The sequence below is a fragment of the Choloepus didactylus genome, chromosome 4 (assembly GCF_015220235.1).
Source record: "Choloepus didactylus isolate mChoDid1 chromosome 4, mChoDid1.pri, whole genome shotgun sequence".
Classification (NCBI taxonomy): domain Eukaryota; kingdom Metazoa; phylum Chordata; class Mammalia; order Pilosa; family Megalonychidae; genus Choloepus; species Choloepus didactylus.
Window position 1 is genome coordinate 103296404 of NC_051310.1, and position 15355 is coordinate 103311758.

Consider the following 15355-nt stretch of genomic DNA (forward strand, 5'->3'; position numbering starts at 1 on the left):
AGTTGAAGCCTAGAAGATTGCAGATGGTTTATTAATACCTTTTTTCCAAAAGGTAATTATTGGGTGACGTGTTTGGCCTTTGTACCACTGGGATGGGAAGGAGGGTTTGTTTTGTTTGTTTGTTTGTTTATTTTGACAGATCCTACATGTACATACATAATCACATTTAAATCTGCTTCTTAACTTACCAAGATCTAAAAAAAAGACTTACATAACTAGCTGAAAGAGAATGCAAAACAAAATTGTCTCTGTTCTCAAGGGCATGAGAGAGGGAGTGAGGAGAGAACACAGGTTCACAGCTGCCTACAGATCATACTGTCTGTGAGATCTTCATGCCACAAACATTTATTGGACACCTACTGTGTACTAAGCATCGTTGCAGGCACTGAAAATACAACATTGAACAAGAGAGACAGTTGGAGCCAGGAGAAACCGGAGGTAGGGACACAAGTTAGTAGTTGTAGAAAGTAGTTATAGCTTAATGAGGATTTTGAACTAGGGTGGTTGCAGTAGAAATGGAAAGAGGAGATGAATTTTTAGAGATACACTGTTGAGATGTAGTTAGTAACTAATTAGGTGAGGAGGAGCAAGAACTCTGGTTAAGACCCATTTTACAGAATTGACTGTTGGTGCCATGCATAGGCAAGTAGGAGTCAGCAAGAAGAGGAGCTTGGTGCAGGGTGGAGATGGTACTGCATTTGATTCTGGGCCTGTTGAATTTTCAGATATCAGTGAGCAGTGTAGGCCTAGTACTCTGAAAAGAGACTGAAATTAGACGAATTTAAGGTTTGAAACAGTGAAGGGTGAGATTTCCAAGGTGGAGGGATATGTGAAGTAGACCAAAGGCTAAAATTGTGAGAGCAGTACCTTGATAGGGAAAGAGGAGAGTGCAAGGAAGAGGTCAAATGGATAACAGTTAAGGAAAGACTTTAATTTTTCCTCATTCAATTTGTTATTTCAAACATTTACAAAAGTAGAATAGTATAAATTCCCATGTACCTATCACTTAACCAATTATCAAATCGTAGCCAATCTTTTTTCATCTATATGCCCACCCAAAGTATATATATATTTTTTTCTTTTTTAAACAGCCACAATAAAGAAGGATTGTTGAACTTGTTTAAAAAAATTTTTTTAAAGTTTTGATGGTGGCCTTTTCTCCTACAAATAAAAATATCCATACTTTTTTTTTTTTTAGTGTAAAAAGTAATACATGTTCATGGAAAAAAAATGGAGAAAAATACAAGAATGTAAAAGCAACTGGAAATTCCACCACTCAGTTATAGCTACTAATAGTATTTTGGTGACCATCCTTCCAAACATTTTTTATGTACATGTGGATATAGTTTGCTTGCATGCTATTTTACAAACCTGTATTTCTCCCTTTTGCTAAACCAAGATAGTTATTGTGGACAGCTTTCTATATTGATAAATCCCATCTCCTGCTTTCAACTGGGGCAAAACATTCCATTGGGTGTTCAAATTGGGTGATGGCTTTTATAACAACCTCATTATTAAGGTGAAACATACAGTCAAGTGTGCAAATCTTAAAGTGTACAGCTTGGACTTTTACATATACACGTGAAATCATGGATTGAAGACTTTTTTTTATTCGAGAAGTTAAGTTTACAGAAAAATCATGCATAAAATACAGAGTTCCCGTATACTACTCTATTAACACCTTGCATTAGTGTGGTACATTTGTTACAAATCATGAAAGAATATTTTTATAATTGTACTACTAACTAGTCCATCATTTGGAGGACTTTTAAAAGCCATTGTGTGCGGATGAAATGAGATTAAGTGAAGTAGTTAGCTGCTGTCAGTAGAATTGAGGGAAGTTGAGAATAAATTTTGCAGAAGGTTGAGGAATGACTGTAGCAATGAGGGAGGAGAATCCTGAGAAAAGATGAAATCCCATGAAGGTGACTTGAAAGATGGTGATGGCTGAAGAAGACATTGACATTCCTCTTACTGCAGGTTTAATATGTGACTAGATAGAACTGGTAGCTAGAAGATGGTGGTTACTGTTTCCTTTGCATCTTTTATTGAGATTTCTAAATTTTTTTTTTTGCCTGAGTCAGCCATTTGAGCTATTAGAAATAGGCAAGTGTTGTAAGCTTTTTGTAAATGCTGACTTTTAAATCCCTTAAGGGCTTTAAGTTGCACCTTAGACTACAAAAATAAGCACTAGCTTTTAAGCTACTCACTGTATATCTCCTTTTACTTTAAGTCAAGGATGGCCTGTGGGCCAAATCCAGCCTACTGACTATTTTTGTATGGATTTCAGGTTAAGAATTGATTTTTAAAAGGTTGAAAAATCAATAAATGAATATTTCCTGACACATGAAAAGTATATGAAATTGCCAGTTCAGTGTCCATAAATATTTATTCAAACACAGCCACACTTATTCAAGTATTGTCTATAGCTGCTTTTGCACTAGAGTGGCAGAATTGAATAATTGGGACAGAGACCACATGGTCCACAGAGTGAAAAATTTGGCCCTTTACAGAAAAACCTCTATTCTGCAGTTCTAACAAGCTCCCAGGTGATGCTGATATTGCTGCTCCAAGGATCACAATTTAAAGTAGGTCTGGTGCTTGTGAAAATGCAGATTCCTTGGCACTACCCACCAGACATTCTGGTTCCTTAGGGTAGGTCCCAGGAATCTGTCTTATAAACCAGCACTCTAAGGCACCTCTGGGGACTACCCATTAAGAAACACTGCCTGGACCACCATTAGCACCTGTAACTTGTAGATGAGGTTTCCTGCCTTAAGGCCACTGCAAGACAGGAACCACTCCGTTCTCCCTGTTGCTTGGGCTCTAAACCTTTGAGCATCTGGACTCCTCTCTCACTCCAAATTCAGTCTCAGCAAATCCTGTTGGCTCTGCTTCAAAGCATTCAAATTTTCTTTAAAATTTAATAGCAAATAAACAGACTTGGGAGTGTGAGAATAGATGAAATGACATAAAATGTTGATAATTGTTGAAACAGTTTATTTTATTACAATTTTTATGCATCTTTGAATTTTTCTATAGTAAAAATTTTTTAAAAAACAAAACCTACTGTAATATAATCTGATTTCAAACGAAGCAAAATTCTAAGTCACAAGGACTGTTAGTAAGAGACAGTAAACCTACAGATGAATTTCTTGCCCCATCAAATGTGGACTGTGCCCTATCTCTGCCCCACTCTGCCACTCCCTCCCCCTCCCCACATACACTGCTGTGCTAGAGGAAGTAGATAATCTTTTAGCTTGATGGATTCTGACTCCACCTAAAAGAAGTAGATGGTAAATATTGTTGCTTTAGAGAAGAGGATCCTTCCACAGTTTGACTTGGGTGTGCAGGGTTTGTACCCTAAAAGAATGGGGTCTCTAGCTTTTTCTTTTCCTACTCTTTATTTTGAAAAATTTCAAACTAGTTAATGGGTTTGCCACATTTGCTTTAAACACAGTATATGTACACTTCTCTTTTTTCAACTATTTGAAAGTAAGTTGCAGGTATGACACACCACCCCTAAATACTTCAGACATCTAAGAATAAGGACTTTCTCCTATATACAGTTACAATACCATTATACTTCAAGAAGTTTGACATTAAGTAAATAGTTTGCATTCAAATCTCCCCAATTGAACATTGATGTTTGAGTTCAGGCCACTTGTGTTGTAGAACACTGTTCCAGTCTGCTAAAGCTGCAGGAATGCAATATACCAGAAATGGGTTGGCTTTTACAATGGGAATTTATTAGCTTAAAATTTACAGCTCTTAGGCTGTGAAAATGTCCACATTAAGGCATCAAGATGATACCTGGAGTCTGAAGAAAGACTGCTGGCATCTGGGACACCTCTGTCACAGGGAAAGGCACATGGCCGGCATCTGCTGGTCCTTCTGGGTTTCACTGCTTTCAGCTTCTGGCTTCAGTGGCATCCTCTCTCAGCTTCTCTGGGTCCTCTCCTAGCTTTATGGGGCTTTTCTCTATGAGTTTCTCTGAATTTCATCTCTGAGCTCTTCGAGTTTCATCTCTTATACAGTACTCCAGTAAAAGGATTAAGACCCACCTTGGGGCAATTCCTTAATTGAAACAATCTAATCAAAAGGTCCCACCTATAATAGGCCTGCACCCACAGGAATGGATTAAAAGAACATGGCCTTTTCTGGGGGATATAACAGCGTCAAACCACCACAAATGTCCTGCAGCACATCTGAATCTGCCTGGTTGTTTCCTCTTTATTAGAATCTGGTTAATAATTTTTGACAAAAATAAATGATGGGAACTTCCAATTACATCCCCTTTGGAGGCACATGAGATCAGTTTGTCCTAGCTTTTTTTTTTTTTTTTTTAATTCATTTTATTGAGCTATATTCACATACCACGCAGTCATACAAAACAAATCGTACATTCAGTTGTTCACAGTACCATTACATAGTTGTTCATTCATCACCAAAATCAATCCTTGACACCTTCATTACCACACACACAAAAATAACAAGAATAATAATTAAAGTGAAAAAGAGCAATTAAAGTAAAAAAGAAAACTGGGTGCCTTTGTTTTTTTCCTTCCCCCATTTTTCTACTCATCCATCCATAAACTAGACAAAGTGGAGTGTGGTCCTTATGGCTTTCCCAATCCCATTGTCACCCCTCATAAGCTACATTTTTATACAACTTCTTTGAGATTCATGGGTTCTGGGTTGTGGTTTGATAGTTTCAGGTATCCACCACCAGCTACCCCAATTCTTTAGAACCTAAAAAGGGTTGTCTAAAGTGTGCGTAAGAGTGCCCACCAGAGTGACCTCTCGGCTCGTTTTGGAATCTCTCTGCCACTGAAGCTTATTTCATTTCCTTTCACATCCCCCTTTTGGTCAAGAAGATGTTCTCCGTCCCACGATGCCAGGTCTACATTCCTCCCCGGGAGTCATATTCCACGTTGCCAGGGAGATTCACTCCCCTGGGTGTCTGAGCCCCACGTAGTGGGGAGGGCAGTGATTTCACCGGCCAAGTTGGCTTAGCTAGAGAAAGAGGTGTCCGAGCTTCCTCAAAGCCTGGTTGTTTCCTCTTTATTAGAATCTGGTTAGTAATTTTTGGCAAAAATAAATGATGGGAACTTCCAATTACATCCCCTTTGGAGGCACATGAGGTCAGTCTGTCAGCTCTTAGGCTGTGAAAATGTCCACATTAAGGCATCAGGTGTTCAAAGTGTTCAAATCCCACTTCTACATAGCATTCATTTGACTGTGGTTAAATTACCTACCCTGCTTGTGCTCCACTTTTCTTATCTGAAAATGGGAGCCATCTTGCAGGGTTATAATGGGATTGAATGATTAGTAAGACCATGTATTATTTATTTCAATAATTTTTTATGGCTGTGCTTTGGAAAATGGCTTAGGCCTGGGCCATTCTTTCCTAAGCTTCCCTAGTTGCCATTCCAGTTTTTCCTGCTTACTTGACACCAGGGGCTTGTCTTTAGTGGCACAAGGAGTCCATCTTCATATTTTGCAGCAGCATTGTTTAATTTGCCCTGTTTTGAGTCATTTTCCTGCATTTGGGAAGTTTGGTTGGACACAGACAAGTGACAAGTGATACTCTGTGCTGGGCTTGGTTCCACAGCTGTGGCTATGTCTTTGCACATGAACTGGTTTTCTGCCCAGCATTTTAATCCTAAAATTACCTTGTTAGAGCAAGTTCTATGCTGGAAGTAGATTCCACATGTCATTCAAGACACATCTGATGTATACAAAGAGGACAGGCTTTTGAGTCAGACACGGGTTCAACTCTCATCTCTACAACTTTGTGGTCTTAGGCAAGTCATTTAACCCCTGGGATCCTCAGTTAACCCCTGAGTTTCCCCGTATGTGAAGTGGATATAACAGTGCTATATAAGGATGTTGTGAGGATTCAAAAATAACTTCCCTAGAGGGAGATGACCTGAATTAATGTGGAAATAAAGGTGAATAGTAACCTGGAAAACTAGATGGATATGTCAATTCATGGGCTTCATCTGTGAGTTAATTGTGTTCTACTAAAAATGGGAGAAGATGAAGGTTCCTTGGGCTGGAGTCTGGAACTTGGTAAGAGAAGGACTGCTGAGATGGGAGGAGAGAGCCTCAGAGGAAAGTGGCAGGATAACAAAATCACTGCTGCCCCCAATCCCTTCCCATGCCTGACTCCAGATACTTGTGTGCTTGAAGAGCCTGAAAGCCAGGGTGAAATCCTTTGCTCCTAATAGCCAAGACCTTTTCCCCAAAGAACCCATAACCCCCACCAGAAAACTAAAAAAACAAGACTGGGAGTCGGCGGGGGGGGGGGGGGGGGGGGGGGGGGGGGGGGAGTCCTGTTTATCATTAGGTCTGCAGGGCCTAGCACAGCACCTGTCGCAAAATAGGAGAAAGCTTTGCTGAATGGAGAAGCTGGAGATCCTCAGACCCAGCAGGGAGCAGTTTCTCGTTAGGATCTGCAAAGAAAGAGTGAGGAGGGCTCTGTGCTCTGTATACTGTGGCAGTTCTTGCTTGAAGCTTTATCCCCTTAGAACCTAGATTTTTGGGTTTTTTGTTTGTTTGTTTTTTGTTTTTTTTTTTTTTTGGAGGGTATATGTGAGATTGTTTTTATTAGGTTCCTAGTGATTATAGTATCTTAAGTGGCAAAGGGAACTGCCCATACCAGGCCAGGATAGTTGGGCAATCAGAATTTCTTCATTAATAAAATGAATTTAGACTACATAATCTCTGAGATCCCTCCCATTCCCCAAATTCCATTATTTCAAGTTAACTAAAAGTTAAGGGGAAAAAGGGCATTCATTCAACAAATATTAATTACTATGACATGCTAGAAACAAGGGATACAAAATGAATAAGGCAGTCTGATTTGGTAAATGCAAAGTCAAGGGAGAGAATAGACATTAAATCCCTAGAATGCTCTGAAAGGTTTGTAATAGTAGGTTTCATTTCTTGAGCACTTACTATATACTGGGTACCATTCTAAGAACTTTACTATTTAACTTCAAAATAATTCTATTAGATGAATGCTATTACTATCCCCATTTTTCACCTAAAGAAACTGACACTTAAAGAGGTTAAATAATTAGCCAGTAAGTGGCAGAATGTGATTTAGTCCTAGATAATCTGGCTTCAGTGTCCACATTCAATCACAAAGAATTAACAACACATTTCTCATGGGACATCGGGGAAGGTCACATATGAAGGTGCTCAGAATATTACAAGTTCCTGGTGATTTTGTGACATCAAGTGGGTTTTGATCACATTTGCTTTGACCCTTGGTGACGTCCCCATCAGTTTAACAGGCAGCATGGCCAGAGGAGGGCGGGACTTGTGTTCAAATTCCAGATTTATCCTTAACTGGTGAGTTTAACTAAGTCTCAGACTTGTTTGTATAACAGGAATAACCACTGCATTGGAAGGTTGTGAGATTAAATACTAAATCGAGCCTTTGAAATAGCTGTTTCTGAAGGTCAAATACATGTCGACAGATTATGCACCAGTGGGATCTATCAAAATGATTACTTTATGCTCCTGATTTTTCAAAAACTACAACTTTAAATTCTTCCTTTTCTCCTATCCTGCCTAAGGCATAGTTTCGCCCAACAGTGTGGGTGGCCCTGAGTTGCACACTGTTGATCTACCCTGTGGAGGCTAATAAATAAGCCTTGGACAGCTCATGAGATTTGGCAGTTCCTACAAGGATCCGGGGCTTCTTTCCAGCCAGCCACAAGCACATCCCTTGGGGGCCAGAGAAGTCAAGAGTCTTGACACAGCTCCATGCCCTGCCACACACAGATTCAGCGCACTTTCATCCTTCTTTCCACGGCCTATTTTTCCCTTGTTTGTCACTGTAGGAAAGGTAGTAGCATTGGTTCCATTTTAAAATGTGCAAACTGAGGCCTAAGGAAAATCAAGCCTCTCCACGGTCCCAGACACATGGTGTTGGCGTCAGATCCATCGGCCCAGGCACAGCCTCTAGTTGTCACCTCCGTAAGGTCCTTGAACCTCTCAGGCCTATTTCCATTTCTGAAGCGCTGATACCTCCCCTCCTGGTCCAGCGGTTTTCAGCTCAACCCAGGCTCTCCCCCGGTCCCCCTCGAGCCCTTTTGTAGGTAGACGACTCCCCAGAGGACACTGCGAGGAGAGCGCAGAGCACGCGCGCGCGCCAGGGCGTAAAGGGCTCGCGTCCTCCTGGCTCACAGGCGCCGCCGTCCATAAATATCAATATTTAATTTTGAATAGAATGAGAACTGGACCTAGACATCTCCATACTCGGACAGACTACAAGATCCGCAGTGCGCCCGAAAGGAGGGACCGAAACTACTCTACCCTAGTGAAGGGCGGAACGGTTGGGCCAACCCCATAGCAGAGGAGACCGGAAACCCCGGGCCTGCACGATCGACGCTTGCGCATAGCCATCTTGCTAAAGGAGAGTTCGCTTCCCTGGCGCGGGCGGCTCGTTAGTGATGAAGCACGGGGCGTGACCAGGCCATGGCTGCCGCGGAGCCTGGCGGGCGCGCGGCGCGGGCGTCTGCCCCGAGAACCCGGTCCGGCGGGGTCCCGGACCGCGCGGCAGGAGCTGCGGCCCAGCCCTCTGGGCGAAGCGGCGGCGAAATTCCCCGGTTGGGGGGGCGGACCCCCGCCGTGGAGAAGCGGGGGCCGTACATGGTGACGCGCGCGCCTTCCATTCAAGCCAAGCTGCGTGAGTGCGGCCCGATGGAGGGTCTCTGCCCCGGCGGGGTGTCGCGTTTCCTGGGCGGGCTCCGGGATCCCCGCTGGGCCTCGCTCCCGGAAGAAACGGGTTAGGTGCACCCCACTCCCGCCCCCGAAATTGTGTTCGGAGAGAGCTGCCTCCCGGCATTCGGGAGACTCGGTGGAGGGGAAGACCCCGCTGACCCGGGCCCTTTGACTTCCAGAGAAGCACCGGGACCTGGCCAAGGCCATTCTGCGGAGAAAAGTCATGCTGGGGGCCTCGCCGAATCGCCCCGATTCTTCAGGGAAAAGGTCTCAGCAGGCGCCACCTCCTCTGTGCCCGACAGCGTTCAAAGAAGGCTTTAGTCCTCGGGCTGGGAGACACGGGGTTCACGTTTAAAGCCGAGCTAGTGATTCCCCTAAAGGCAATCAGTCTGGTTCACTATCCTTAAAATGAGAACAACCTTTCCTTTCCTTTTAAGGATATGACAGTATCAGGGAAAGGGCTTTGGAATAAAGGAGTTCTTTCGGTGCATGGGATCATTCGTGCATCTTAGACTCTAATTTATGGACAAGCATAGCTGCTGGGGTCCCCAGGAGTGAGGATGGAGAGCAGTATGGGAACAGCTTTGCAGTTTTTTGTTTTGATTTGTTTAACAGAATGGTGGCCTCTCAGAGCTGGGTAAGACTTTATCTACTGCTTCCTTTTACAGATAAGAGCTGAAACAAAGAGGTGAAGGGATTTACCCAAAGACTTGTAGTTTTCTGTTCTCTGGTTAAATAAGGGGCTTATGGTCCCTAGGGGTGACTTTTCCAGACTCACAAATAGGGAAGTGTACAAAAAGGGAAGTGTGCTTTTCCCCAGGAGCAATAGCCAGATCCGTAGAGCTGCAGGCAGTGGTGGCTGTGTGACCTGGTAGAAGGCAGGCAAGTGATGGGGTAGAAGGCAAGTCAGGAGTGGAAGAGGAGACTCTGGCTTTCCCTATGGAAGGCCAATACTTTCACCTATGCTTGATTTCTCCACCATCTCCCCTCAGGTCAGTGAAGTTTAACAAGGGCTATACTGCTCTTAGCCAGAGTGCAGATGAAAACCTGGTGTCCCTCGACTCTGACAGGTGAGTGCTGCCCTTGGAAAGAACTGCAGGTCACTTGGTGTCCTTCACTTGTCCCCTGCCTCCTCCAAGGCCCTTCATGCACATCCCAGGGCTGTCCTTTTCTGAGCACCAGCCCTTCCTATGATGGCTTGGTTAGGGGACTCGTAGATGATTATGCTACTCTCAGATTTGGAACAATATGGGTGTAGGGGAATCATCCTGCCCTCTTATGTGTGCACTGGTAGTGAGAGTGGCCCTGTCCCTGCCAGGACCAATTAAGGGAGCCATTTATATTCACAGCACATTCATGGCCTGAGTTCTACGGTGGGTGGTCTTTGCTCCCCAAATTCCCCAGACCCCCTTGCATGCTTGCCACCTTGCATTTGCAGCTCTGCTCCACCAGCACCCCCCTGAATTGACTGTCTTTTTCTTTTCCTAGTGATGGGGAGCTGGAATCCAGATACTCCTCTGGGTATTCCTCTGCAGAGGCAAGTCCAGAGCACCTTTCTGTGTGGGGCCAGGCCACAGGCAGCATTGCCACCATTGTTTGATGCCTGCTGTGTGGGTAGCATTGTGCCAGGCTTCTGATCTGTTCTTCTATCTTCTGCTCTGCCCTCTTCCCCCAGCAGAAGTATAAGTGTTCAAGGAGGGCTGTTCAGAGTCCAGGAAATCATAGATCCTCAGGGTTGGAAATGACCTCCAAGAACTTCTAGTCTAGACTACCACTTAGAAAAGAAATCCTTTAGATAAATCCCAGCTAAGTGTTTACTAGCCTCTGCTTCCTTGAATGCTTCTCACTACCTCCAAGAATCCTTGCTGGCCAGCCTCCTTCCCCACTCCATCTCTACCCCCCACCCCAATCGACCCCAATCCACCCCCTACCCCACTCCCCCCAAAAAATATACCTCACACAGTCACACACAATTCCTTCTTTGGGCAGGTTTTAGACAAATATTGATTTGAAATGTCTCCTGCAGCCTGGTGTCACACAATGACTCTAATCTCCCTTCTTTTGGTTGTCCTTTACCTGAGGTCAGCATTCCTGTAAATGCTGACCCATTCTCCACCAAGCTTGTTTCCAGGGCATACATCTTCTGTTCCTTCAGTTGTTCCATTATGGAAACACACCAAGATACTCCTGGACTGCCCTTGTGGACATGTTTCCAGAGTGAACATTCTGATTGTCCTAGACAGAAATGTAAAGCTGGGATGTAAAACTGGTACGTGTAGCTTACTGCATTTGACAGAAGTGAACTGCTGGGGACATGACTATACTGCTGGTATTTCTTCCCTATTCTCCTGGAAACCCTTGGCCACCCTCTGAGTTTCTGCCAAAAAGAACAGAGGAAGTATTTTAATTGTGTCTTCCTTGAATGACTGCGAGTCTAAGATTGTTAAAACTAACCATGAACCAGAGGAAGTCCTACAGCGTTCCCAGTCTCATTTATTTTCCTTCTGCTCAGTAGAACTGGTGAAGCCTGGCCAACAGGTTCTACTTTGCAGGGAGGGACCCAGTTGTGCTTGAAGGAGAACCTGTCTAACCAGCAGTGCAGACAAAGCTGCTTCCTACCCTGTTCCCCTGTAACCCATATTCTTCAGCCTTGATAGGGACCAATCTGGGTTCCCAGTGGAAACAGTATAGATAATGACTTTCAACAATTATCTGGAATCTGATCATTTTTGTCAGTCCCTCAGGGTTCTTTAGTTGGAGGGGTACAGTGACAGCACAGCCTGGACATGCTGGCTAAGGTTGCTGGGTGCCCCTTACTGCTGGGTGAGGCACACCTAGGGAAAGGCAGCACTTCCTCTTCTTGTAGTTCAGGGATGTATGGGCCTGGCCTGGTGTGGAGCAGAGACAGGAAACCCTGGTAAGAAAATGTGGGCCTGCCTTTAAGACAGCAGTTATTTTTGCTTTGCAGCCAGGCTTACTGTTCCCTCCTCTTCTACTCTTAGCAGGTAAACCAGGATGTGAGCCGGCAGCTACTGCAGGATGGGTATCACCTGGATGAGATTCCAGATGATGAGGACTTGGACCTCATTCCCCCCAAGCCCATGGCCTCCTCAACATGCTCTTGCTGCTGGTGCTGTCCTGGGGACTCATCCTCCTGCACCCTCCAGTAGACGTAACCCCAGGTGGACGCACCAAGATAGGAAACCTGCTCACCATGAGGTCAGCAGAGTCCCATTGGCCCTTCATAGTTACAGTGCAGTGGGAGCTGCTGTCAGCCCTGGAATCACTGGGGGCACTGACCCACTGGGAAGGTCAGTGACCTGCAGGTAGCCCTTACTGTTGCTTCTCAGGCCAGAAGCCCCCATCTGGACTGTGGGATGATAGGTGGAATTCTGCAGTTTTTCTCTATTGTTGGAGCAGTGTGGAGAAACCACTTTAATAAGAACAGATAACCGGAATTTTGCTTCTGACAGTGGGTGACAAAGTTGGCTAAGAAAAACACTTGCAGACATCTTGATTGGTATTTGTCATCATGCACTATGGGAGGGAAAAAGCTTTTGTGCCCACTCTGTGCTGGATAATATTAGAGGCAGAAAATAGCACTTTATGGCTTGTAGCTGGGAATATTGACAGACGACCTAACCATTTGGGACCAGTTCAAGAAATTCCATATGGTCTCCACCTCTCCCCAGCTCTAAGACGGGTGATAGGTTTGGCCTTCAAGAGGCATAAAGCAGGGCCCTTTGGCCTTGCACCTGTGAGTGTTACTGTGGCAGGGATTATAACAGGTTGCTTAATGACATGGCTGACATGGCAGGATCATGGCTTCCAGAATCCCTGGATCTGGTGCATCACCAAGTGGTCCAAACTGTATGGGTGAGTTTAGTGATTCTAGTCAGCCCTTCCCTAGTTAGAGAAAAACTGCTACATCATGTACTTATTTATGTATTTATATTTCCTTAGGTTCCATTTTTAACCTTGGTCTTGGCTAGTTTCACCACCCAGTCTTTGAGCTCAGGGCTGGGAGAGGGGACTGAGGCTGGCCCCAGAAGCCTGCGGTTTTTGTGGTTACCAGCAGAGGGAGCTGCAGGGAGCACTCCGGTGCCTTCTGTTTGTTTTGCTTTCTAAACTTGGACAAGTAGCAGTGGGGCAGCTGTGTGGGATTTGGCTGAGACTGAGGCTCACAGATATGATGGGAAAGAGGGGACCTTAAGCCAGCTCACGAGGTCCCTGCCTGAGGAGACCAATCTGTTAGTGCAGAGAACCTCCCCTCACCCCAGCATGGGCCATTCCTATTGCTTTCCAGCCCTCCATTTTCCTCTGACCACAGCATGGGCCTCATAGCAGGTACTGGTTCAGGACTGAGCATTACAACAAGCCTCCAGGAGCACTGCAGCCTCTCTTTGCCCCCAGCCTGAACACAGTAGAGACAGGCCACATTTCCCTTGTGATCCCCATTAGACAGCATCCCTTGCTGCACCAGACTCTCGAATTTAGTTTTTGCTTCACCCAGGAGTATGGATTGAATGGGGGTAGACAGGGTTTCCAGCCCAAGGGGCATAGCAGTCAGGATTGAGGTTAGGACCCCAGATGGGAAAATGCCAGTCTGTTGCTTCACTTAATGTCCTGTAACTGCTAGAGGCACATGGCTCTTCTTCCTCGTCTGCAGGAGGTGATTGGAAGACTGGGAAGTCAGATAAAAAGATAAGGCCTTATTTGTCATTTGCCAGACAACTTCCTCATGAGAGCGATCCCATCAGAGCTTGACTGGCATCTATCTTTGTGCTTTTCTCAAATCATGGAAGGTTGAGGGGAATATATGGTTCCCGGGGGGGCTGTAGCTGAGTTTTATTCTATGGCTTGCAGCTGCGCAGCAGGGAATCAACTTGGGGCATGAGGAACTGGGGAGGTAGATGGTTATTCTGTTCTGGAATGGGACTCTGCTGCTCTACCGAGGTGCCCAGTGTTCTGAGCATTTTGTGCAAATGCCTGCAGAAAGGGAGAACATCTTCCTTCACAACCCCTTCACCCATCCAGGGACTGTGACCAGGCCTTTCTGATTTCTGTGAAGGTGGAGAAGTACAGACAAAGAAAGGGCTCAGGTATGTCAGATGTGTAGGGAGAAAAGAACCCAGCAGGGCCAGAAGGTGGCTATGGAAGCCAAGTGTGGAACCACATTTCAGGGGGTGGGGGTGGCCTTGGGTAGGACAGAATAGCTGGGGCATTTGATAGCTGCTGGGGGTGAAGATGGCAGCAGGACCCCAAGACCAAGGCCTTCTGTAATCGACACTGGGATGCTTGGCTACAGCTGTCCCTGAAGAGGATATTCCAGAGCCAGATGACCCTATGTGGGAGGCATTTCCTTTGTGGAAAAAGCTGCAGGGGCCTGAAGCAGGGGACGGTGTGCAGCAAAGCAGGTTATCAGCAGCTGTTTGGGATCAGCAGCTATGGCCAAAATACCACCAATAAAGGCACCAAGGTGCCCAGAGCCAAACTGCCTTAATTCAGGGTGCTGGGTGTTATGCAGGTGAGTCCCCTGGAATAGTACCTGGCTTGCTTCACAGTTGAGGGTGGCACCAGATGGTGTTGACACAGTACTCCACAGAACTCTATGGCTTACCCTTCTACAGCTCTGTAAGTTTATAAGAATAAATGCCATCATGCTAGATGAGCTGTGTATTGTGTTGCAGTAAGACTTTTTTACAAAATGCCTATATTCTAGTCATTGTCCCCTCTGGATTCTGAGATGAGAAAAATTGGCTAAAAGCCCCAGGTGTGGCCCTACATCCTAGAAGCCCCCTTTTTGTAGCTGTTACCAATGCATCATGTCCAGGCCTGCTTCATAGGGGACTATGGGAATAGGCCCTTAAACATCACCTCTCTTTAGAATGGGTTCCCTTTAGCAGACCTTTTCTTCCCAGGTCTTCATCATTCTCTTCAGCTAAAAAAGGAGAAAAAAAAAAAAACAGAACAGACTGGACAAAACTTTTCTGAAGGTGGTTTCTTGGCATGCCATTGTTAAGAGGGTTCTACTGTGGCAACATCCCAGAAAGTTTTTTCTGTGTATGTCAAAACCCTTACCCTCAGGAAGGAGCTGATTCTGGGTCTCTGCTCAGTCTGAGGTGAAACGATCTAAGATTGCAGGTCAGAAACCTGAACAGCAGCCTTCGCATCCATGCAGCCTCTTGCAGCAGTGTGTCCCACCCCTAGAAGGTAGGCAACTGAAAGAATAGATTACTTTCCAGGAACCTCTTGCCAGCTCAGAAAAGGTAGATAGAGTTGTCCTCATAATGCAAAATAACGCAGATTCGATCATCTTGTCCCTACATCCCCATAATAGATAATGATTGTGCAGCAAACTTTTTCTGTAAAGGGCCAGATAGGCAGTAGTTTTGCCTTTGCAGGCCAAAAGGTCGCTGGCACAACTACCCAACTTTGCCACTGCAGCCTGAAAGCAGCCAGAAGTAAGTAAATGAGTGGGCATGGCCAGATTTGGCCTTAGTTTGCCAGCCTGTTTTAAGGCCAGCTGAGACAGGAGAGAATAATTTTGCACTGATAACAAGTATATCCTTAGACCCAACTTCCTATCTGCAGAGCCAGAGGACCCAAGGCTTGC

At 45.2% G+C, this 15355-nt stretch overlaps 1 protein-coding gene across 2 annotated transcripts; it reads left to right on the top strand.

Annotated features, from left to right (window-relative positions):
• Window positions 1–8252: 8252 nt before the first annotated feature.
• Window positions 8253–14416, top strand: FAM219B (family with sequence similarity 219 member B). 2 transcript variants are annotated; one of them, XM_037833439.1, is made up of 5 exons: window positions 8253–8704; window positions 8919–9006; window positions 9732–9809; window positions 10228–10276; window positions 11745–14416. In XM_037833439.1, exons 1-5 carry the CDS (start codon window positions 8494–8496, stop codon window positions 11907–11909), a joined length of 591 nt encoding a protein of 196 aa, XP_037689367.1. In that variant the 5' UTR covers window positions 8253–8493; the 3' UTR covers window positions 11910–14416. The 2 variants fall into 2 exon arrangements, with proteins under 2 accessions (XP_037689367.1, XP_037689366.1); XM_037833438.1 differs by having other exon boundaries at window positions 8260–8704; window positions 11742–14416.
• Window positions 14417–15355: the final 939 nt, after the last annotated feature.

Coding starts and splice junctions, on each gene's coding strand:
- FAM219B (XM_037833438.1), top strand. CDS start 8,494: ATGGCTGCCGCGGAGCCTGGCGGGCGCGCGGCGCGGGCGTCTGCCCCG. Junction 9,810..10,227: donor GTGTCCCTCGACTCTGACAG/GTGAGTGCTGCC, acceptor TTCTTTTCCTAG/TGATGGGGAGCTGGAATCCA. Junction 10,277..11,741: donor CTGGGTATTCCTCTGCAGAG/GCAAGTCCAGAG, acceptor TTCTACTCTTAG/CAGGTAAACCAGGATGTGAG.